Source organism: Haliotis rufescens, unplaced genomic scaffold, assembly GCF_023055435.1.
Source record: "Haliotis rufescens isolate VD_foot unplaced genomic scaffold, xgHalRufe1.0.p SCAF_9, whole genome shotgun sequence".
NCBI classification, from domain to species: Eukaryota; Metazoa; Mollusca; class Gastropoda; order Lepetellida; family Haliotidae; genus Haliotis; species Haliotis rufescens.
Genome location: NW_025964383.1, coordinates 48,604,788 through 48,613,568, shown reverse-complemented (window position 1 = coordinate 48,613,568; position 8,781 = coordinate 48,604,788). Strand labels below are relative to the sequence as shown.

Sequence of the window (8,781 nt, the reverse complement as noted above, 5' to 3'; positions counted from 1 at the left end):
TAGGCCACGTGTTACATTCGGTCTTCCAGCCACTGATATGACTTAATTGTTATCTTTAAAGCTAGCGATCACAACATTATCTCTTCCCCTGTATAAATGTTGTGATGGGGATAGCCCGTGGTTAAAGCGTTCGCTCGTCACGCCGAAGACCCGGGTTCGATATCCAAATGGGTACAATGTGTGAAGCCCATTTCTGGTGTCCCCCTCCGTGACATTGCTGGAATATTGCTAAAACCATGGGACTTTTCTGAAGTTAGCTGACTTGTAAACTTGCATCACAGATCAGAAAAGTTGTTGAACACTGGCACTTCAGAACGACCCAGGGGTCAGTAGATAATCGGTTACAGTTTCTGTATTTTAATATAAGTTTGTCTCTTTGTAAAAAACATATTTGTGTTTTATACAACCATTAAATCGATAGTTGTTAAACTCCGCGCTCCGTTTGTATGACGGCAGCCTGTACATAGTGGAGTCTTTTACACGACGGTTACCGAGCTGATCCGCTTAGTCGCCTCGTTCAAGGATTGGTTGCTGTAGACCCATTCTAACGCGTAATTTCCACGAGTCGGATGCAGTTTCTACAATAGAGCCGGTGCTTAACTTAGGTTGGTGTATATTTGTGTTGGCATTTCCGTCCCCTCGAAGTACAACCAGATATCCCGTCATGACTTTCAGCAAGGGAAATCGAAAGTACAATGTTGACCTGAGCAGCCCACAGCAGACACACCGAGTGACGGAGTCGTGTGCTGCACTAATGGCTGGCCGCTCACTGACAAGGGAACTGTCAACAGTGAGTTAGTTTGTTTTATTCACTTACTCACTCACTGAAGTTCCAAGGTTGTGGTGTCTGGTTCTCAACAACCACTTTCTGTATACATGACAAAAGACTTTTCACTTACATTAAACACCTCTGATGTTTTAAATATTCACCAGAAAAATAACAATTGTGACATATTTTATACATTTGTCATGCTGTACTTTGGTATTGATTGATGTGGTAGTGATTTGGCATGGTTTGGTACGGTATGGTGTGGTACAGGATGGGATTCGATTGTATGGTATGGTTGTGGTATGGTATTGTATGGGATGAAATGGGGTTCGCTTGTATGGTATGGTTGTGGTATGGTATTTTATGGTGTTGTTTGGGATGGGAGGCAGCTGCCATTTCCTCAAATCTCCACACATTTTAACCTTGCAATCCAAAATATTACTTCAAGACCTTGACCTTTATCAAGGCAACGACTGCTTCAATTCATCTTTTGGGGTTTTTTTTGGACGGAGGGACCCAAAACACGTGGGGGCCTCTTCAACACCTTTTCCTAATGAGAATTTTTTTTCTGTCTCGTGACATTGACCTTTGACCTAATGAAATGTGGCAAACGAATGTCACAGGTTCATATGGAATACCGCCACTGTAGTGAGAGAATTTGTTTTTTTATGCCACAATATTTCATGCCACAGTTTTATGTTGCATGAAGTCGTGGCACTTTAATGTGGGAGGAAATCCCGAAGTAATGAAACCCACGAGCTGATAAACCTTGAAACATAAATCTGGGATTCGAACACACGATCTTATTTTTCTGGCACGCCTAATGGACGCAACACTGCATGGCGAATTGCGGCGCCTTAAATTATATCATTAAATCTCGTCTCCTACGTCCATTGCAGTGTATTATCTAATTTCATAGGGGTCGTTGTGCAATATTCAAGAGAAGCATGAAACTACTTTTGTATAATTACCTCAAAGGAGACCTTGACCATTGACATAAATGCACTTGACATTTAATGTGTTAAGATACATGCAAATATAATTTTCCATCCATCGATGTGGATGTAACTCTGCCTCAGACATTGACAACAATAAAACCATGTGTTTCACAAGACATTTAAAGCTGACCTTGACCGAAACAAGCAGGGCCCTCCTATAAAATGTACATACCAAGTTTAATAATGACTACATTGATTTTCTCGACCTTCCTGATTTTCCACCTTCTCATCCCATGTACCAAGATATTCCCAGAGCCATTTGGAAGAAGTCCGTGTAAGCATCATGTTCCTTGAGTCTGCTTAAGTACTCGTATATACATTACAGCAAAGCCATTACTCACAACCACTGTACCGTAAACTTGATAGATATTAAATATCAAACAGTGGCATGGAACTCAATGTATTAATATGACAGAAGAAGGAATTAATGCATGAATTCTTCAATTGTTAGGACGATTTCTACACTATTTTCTATCACGTTCCCAAAACAGAATATCAAAAGTGAATATAGGCACCGAACGTCTAGGCATGTTGCTCAGAACAAATTCGTGACCCTTTGAAGGCTAAACTTACAGCTTACCAACGTGAAGATCAGTGCTGGAATGTTAGTGGTCTTCCGTACTTTAGCGTAGTTTGGGGAGAAAATCATTGTTCCCTCAAAAACTGGAATATTTTCATACGACGGTGGAATACTATTGTGTTGTGTTTTGTACACGGAACCCCAAGTCGGTGAAACTAGAAAGAAGGGCCTATTGAAGTTAGGACCAGGAAGAAGTTTCACACGTACATCAACAATTAGAAACATGGTCCAGGTCGCCTTGACATTTCTCTGTACAGCTTTGTTGTTCCCTCAATGGATAGGATCTGATCATCAGGAAGACGAAACAAACGTTTGACCTTAACAGCGAAACTAAGATCAGCCAATTCAGTATGAAGCCTTCAAACAGCCACACTGAGCACGAGGAGCTCGTGTGAAAGAGTTGTGATATGTTACCGTGGTCATTAAGAGTAAGTTTTTCATTTTTGACTTTGGTATTTGCACAGACGTTTTATCTGAAATGTCTTCATATATATGCACGCCATCAACATTTCTATTACATTTTCAGGTCGCCATGCCATTTCTTCAGATCTTATTAATGGCTTACATGGTCGTTTATACAGAAGGTAAGAGTGAGTGAGTGAGTGGGTTAAATCTTAAGTCATGTCATCAGTAGGTCAGTGACGCTGCGAGTGAGTGAGTGAGGTTTAACGCTCTTTGAACAGTATTTTAGTTATATCTCGGCGTGTAAGTATGCTCTTTGGGGAAAGCTCAAAGTGATGCAGGTATCAAATTTGGCGATATGCCCGTTTGATATGGTTAGAAATTGTTTGTTTGACTATGATTCAGAACCTATCTGTGTGTTACGTTCCATAATTCTTCCCCACCTCTGTTAGTTTGTGAATACCACAGTTATAAAGTTTGTACCCATTAGTATCAAACGTGCTCTGTTGGTAAAACTGTTATCACAATCATAGGTTTCTGGCGCGCCCAAGAGACCCAACTCTGCAAAGCGAGTTGCGATGCCTCAGACGACTAGGCCACCGTGTCCCAAATGAGCACAACAGGAATATTAAGACAACCATGTTTTCATTCTCAGGTGGTAAATGTTCTGATAACCAGCAATGCTCCGAGTGTAAGGAGCAGAGAGGTCGATGCAGCACCAACTGCTATAGAGGATATTTCGGCCCGAAGTGCATGGATGTTTGCAGCAGAAGGTGCAGGTACCGCACATGTGAGCTGCACCTCGACAGGGGTATTGGGAGATGTACTGATGGCTGCATACCAGGATTCCAAGGCCCAAACTGCCAGAGGCCATGTTACCTTAACCGTGGCAACTGTACCAGATGCCCAGGTGGATGTGATGGGGAGTATTGCCAGATGGGTGGAACTTGTTTCTCTGGATGCAGCGACTCATACTACGGAGCTGGATGTAGGACGTGTTCCAGCAGATGTAAGTCCTGCAACAGGATCACAGGAACATGTGAGGAGTGTCAGCCTCCATATTCTGGACTGGACTGTAGATCCTCGTGTGAGCACTGTGTCGGTGGATGTGAGAGTGGCTGCCAACAGGGATGCAGACAAGGATTCTATGGAGACAACTGTAATGAAGCATGCAGTGACACCTGTCGAGCTGATCCCTCCCTGTCTACTGATGAACGATGTCCTGAGGGAGACTCATGTACCCCTGAGTGCCACAGCCAGACTGGCGAGTGTGTTCACGGTTGTGTAGATGGCTGGTACGGCCCGAAGTGTTCAAGGCGATGCAACTCTAACTGCACCCATCAAAGGTGTAACCACGCGGGTGTTTGTGTTGAACGCTGTGGGAAATGCCTCAATAAAACTTGTAACGGATCCTGTATGAATGGATGCAATATCAGGGATAATTGCAACACGACGTGTGATCTATGTCCTGGAGGTGTTTGTGATGAGAACTCCGGTGTCTGTGTACAGGGATGCAATACAACTGGATCTGGATGTGGCGACAACTGCACAACCAACTGCCAAAAGCCCGACTGCCCTTCTGGATCTTGTCACGCAGGTACACATCTTCAGTCGTAGAAAAACAGATATGTCAAGTTGTAAATCGGTTTTAAATATGAGCAAGATATTCTCAATTCCTCAGTCAACATATTCAAGTCCCCTTATAAATGTCGACAAGGTCCACACTTCTCTTACCTCATACTAGGGAGTATATATGATAGTACATTAATTATAATGTGACTGTCCAACATATTGTCGGTGGATGTCCAGCTCTGGCACAAACACAGTACCTTAAGTGATATGATGGAGTGGCTCGATCTTTTTATTATCGTCTTTACCATGCTTAGGGTTTTTCCACAGGGGTCCATCGACCCAGAATATGTAAAGGGCGTCATGGAACATATTAATTATGAAAGGATTTGGAATAGCCCCGAGTACCGCCTCAGACCCCTATTGTTCTCGGTGCCTTAGGTTTGGTTCTTCCAAATCTGTGGACTGACAATGGGAGAGTACCCGGGTTTGTTGCCAGGAATGCAGCCCTTCTGACAATCTGGGTAATGCAGAAGGCTGCAGTGTTGGGGAGTATTCACATTCTCCGAAAGGTTCTTGGTGGATTCGACTAGGCAGCCGTCAAAAGCCTAACCATCCTGTCTGTTCCAGGATCACCCAAACCTTCTTTGCTGCATTTATTTATGTTAATCTGAAAAAAATATATATAAAATAATAATAATAATAATAATAATAAATACCTACATGTACCCATTGCTTCCCCTTCAGATGACGCGACGGCAGGCGCCTCCAACACAGTCACAGTGACCTCGGTCGTGGTGGTTGTCTTCATCATCCTGGCTGCATGTACCGCAAGCTACATCTGCTATCGTAAAGGAATGTGTCTGAGACGGTCAGTAGACATCCACAATAGTAGTGTGATGAAGCAGTGCTTTCACTGACCTGTTATGATGACGTTTGACACTCAGTAGAGTTGTGTCCCTTAGTCGTATCAGAATCCGATTATGGTGGGATTCCTCCTGATAACTGTTCTTAGCTTTACAGTATCATATTAAATAAAGGTAGATGAAATAGGAAGAAAGAAAATGTTCAGCAGTGTAACTGACAAAACTACTTTACGCAACCTTACATTACCCTGTCAACAATTGTCATGATAGTTTTATTGTAATTGTAATGGAGTTATATTTGACATCTTAACTTCATGAACCTTTCAAATAACCGCATTTCATGATTTCATTTTGAAGAGATAGTCTAGTCTAGTCCTGCTAATGAAACAGGGGGACATTTGTTGCAGGAATGGATCTGATGACAAGATGCTGGACGCTAAGCTGGAGCAGGCAGACGTCCCCATCAATGACTACCTGGAGCTCCACCACTACGAGGACATCAGAGAGGAAGATGTTATGCAACCAGACCAGAACCAAGACGGCTCCGGCAGAGAGAAGGCTCCAGACATTCCTGTTTTAGCAGACTGCTTCCAAGGGGAACGGAACGATAAGGACAAATCAGTACGAGACTCCCAGCCATACACTGAGCTGAAGGAGGGCGCGCGTGTTCCTCGTCCGAGATCATCCGTGAGGTACTTATCTCCACTTGACTAGGAGAGCTACTTGTGTCTATCTCCACATGACAAGGCGACCTCACTGTGTCTATCCCCACGTGACAAGGAGAGCAAGTTGTGTCTATCCCCACGTGACAAGGGGACCTACTTGTGTCTTTCCCCACGTGACAAGGAGACCTACTTGTGTCTTTCCCCACGTGACAAGGCGACCTAGTTGTGTCTATCACCACGTGACAAGGAGAGCAAGTTGCAAAGGACCCCTAATATTCTTTCTGTCACTTTTTGGTCACATGTCTTTCGTACATTTTTCGTAATTGTGTGTGGACGTAATGGAGAAATGTGAAGGGCCCGTAGGCTGTCAAGAATTAAACATAATTCATCATTATTCAATGTAATATTGTATAATAACATGACTTTGGTCATATGGGACTTTGCAGAGGTGGAAGGTCTGTCATATTACCCTGAAGCTTGTTGTATTCTTCAGAAGTATTCAGTATTGGTCTAAGGTGGACTGTAATGGTCTAGGGCAGGTTGTATTGGTCTAAGGTGGGATGTAATGGTCTAAGGCAGGCTGTAGTGGTCTAAGGTGGGATGTAATGGTCTAAGGCAGGCTGTAGTGGTCTAAGGTGGGATGTAATGGTCTAAGGCAGACTGTAGTGGTCTAGGGCAGGCTATAATGACCTAAGGCAGGCTGTAATGATCTACGTTAGGCTGTAATGGTATAACGTAGGCCGTAGTGAGTCTCAGGCTGGCTATAATGGTCTTAGGTAGGCTGTAATGGTCTAAGGCAGACTGCATTGGTCTACGGTGGGATGTTATGGTCTAAGGCAGGCTGTATTGGTCTAAGGCAGCCTGTATTGGTCTAAGGCAGGCTGTAATGGTCTAAAGCAGGCTGTGAAGATCTACGTTAGGCTGTAATGGTATAATGTAAGCTGTAATGGTCATGGTTACACAATATTGGTCTAATGGCAGGCTGTAGTGGTCTAAGGCAAACTGAAATGGTCTATGTCGGGATGTTATGGTCTAAGGCAGGTTATGTTTGTCTAAGTTAGACTGTATTGGTCTAAGGTAGGCTGTAGTGGTGTTTGGTAGGCTGTATTGGTCTAAGATCAACTGTAATGGTCTACGATAGGTTGTAATGGTCTAAGACAGGCTGTTCTGGTCCAAGGCAGACTGTAATGGTCTAAGGCAGGTTGTAATGGTCTAGGTCAGGCAGTATTGGTCTAGGACAGGCTGTAATGGTCTAAGGTAGGCTGTATTGGTCTAAGGGAGCCGGTAGTGGTCCACGTTAGGCTGTCATGGTCTAAGGCAGGTTGCAATGACCAAGGCATGGTGTAATTGTATAAGGTAGACTGTAAAGGTCTAAGCTAGGCTATTATGGTCTGAGGCAGGCTGTATTGGTCTAAGATAGGCTGTAATGGTATAAAGGAGACTGTAAAGGTCTAAAGTAGACTGTATTGGTCTAAGGCAGACGGTAGTGGTCCATGTTAGGCTGTAATGGTCTAAGGCAGGTTGTAATGTCCAGGGCAGACTGTATTTGGCTAAGGTATGCTGTAATTGTCCAAAGATAGGCTGTAATTGTATAAGGTAGACTTTAAAGGTAGGCTATTATGGCAGGTTGTATTGTTCTACGTTAGGCTGTTATGGTCTAAGGCAGGCTGTAAATGTCTAAGGTAGACTGTAAAGGTCTAAGGTAGGCTGTTATGGTCTAAGGCAGTCTGTAATGGTCTACGTTAGGCTGTAATGGTCTACGGCAGGCTGCAATGGTCTAAGGTAGACTATAAAGGTCCAAGGCAGGCTGTATTGGGCTAAGGTAGGCTGCAATGGACTAAGGTAGGCTGTAATGGTCTAAGGTGGGCTCTAATGGTCTAGGACAGGCGGTAATGATCTAAAGCAGACTGTAATGGTCTGAGGCAGGCTGTAATGGTCTAGGGCAGACTTAATTATCTAAGGCAGGCTTTAATGATCTAGGGCAGGCTGTAATGATCTAGGGCAGGCTGTAATGGTCTAGGACAGGATGTAATGATCTGGGGCAGGCTGTAATGGTCTGAGGCAGGCTGTAATAGTCTAAGGCAGACTGTAATGAACTAAGGCAGACTGTAATGGTCTAAGGCATGCGCGCAGGCTGTAATGGTCTAAGGCAGACTGTAATGGTCTAAGGCAGGCTGTAATGGTCTAAGGCAGACTGTAATGAACTAAGGCAGACTGTAATGGTCTAAGGCAGGCTGTAATCGTCTAAGGTAGGCTGTAATGGTCTAGGGCAGACTGTAATGGTCTAAGCAATGTGTGTGTGTGTATGTGTGTGTGCGTGTCTGTGTGTGTGTGTGTGTGTGCGTGTGTGTGTGCGTGTGTGTGTGCATATGTGTGTGCGTGCGTGCGTGTCTCTGTGTGTGTGCGTGCGTGCGTGCGTGTGTGCGTGCGTGTGTGTGTATGTGTGTGTGTCTGTCTGTCTGTGTGTGTGTGCGTGCGTGTATGTGTGTGTATGTGTGTGTGCGTGCGTGTGTGCGTGCGTGTGTCTGTGTGTCTGTGCGTGCGTGCGTGCGTGCGTGCGAGCGTGCGTGCGTGCGTGTGTGTGTGTCGTCCTGACGAAAACAAGTAAATAAATATTTTCCTTCCTAGATTTTATGAAGGCCTTTGATTTGGGTGATGACTTCACAGTGATGTCTGGAAATACATATGGATAAGGAAATATTGATACGTTTTCTTTATAAAAAAGGAAACCGTTGCAACGGCATATGAAAGGTATTGTGTAAACAAATTCTTCCTGTCTGAGCTACTTTTTGTGAAACCAAAAATCAATCAAAAAAATAATTCTCTCTTGTATTTAATCGTCAATTGCTTCCTTAATATCCAGTTGAGAGCTATTTTGTGCATATTAATTCTAACATCGCTCCAAATGTCAGTTTGGCCAGTTTCTGAAATG

The 8,781-nt window shown here is 43.9% G+C and overlaps 1 protein-coding gene across 1 annotated transcript; it reads left to right on the top strand.

The window, feature by feature from the left end:
• Nucleotides 1-2,704: 2,704 nt before the first annotated feature.
• On the top strand, nt 2,705-8,201 carry LOC124117526 (scavenger receptor class F member 1-like). The gene is made up of 5 exons (XM_046479459.2): nt 2,705-2,775; nt 2,874-2,931; nt 3,405-4,346; nt 5,066-5,189; nt 5,592-8,201. The coding sequence occupies exons 1-5, from the start codon at nt 2,755-2,757 to the stop codon at nt 5,896-5,898; spliced, it is 1,452 nt and encodes a 483-aa protein (XP_046335415.2). The 5' UTR covers nt 2,705-2,754; the 3' UTR covers nt 5,899-8,201.
• The last annotated feature ends 580 nt before the right edge of the window (nt 8,202-8,781 follow it).

Coding starts and splice junctions, on each gene's coding strand:
- LOC124117526 (XM_046479459.2), top strand. CDS start 2,755: ATGTTACCGTGGTCATTAAGA. Junction 2,932..3,404: donor CATGGTCGTTTATACAGAAG/GTAAGAGTGAGT, acceptor TTTCATTCTCAG/GTGGTAAATGTTCTGATAAC. Junction 4,347..5,065: donor TTCTGGATCTTGTCACGCAG/GTACACATCTTC, acceptor CTTCCCCTTCAG/ATGACGCGACGGCAGGCGCC.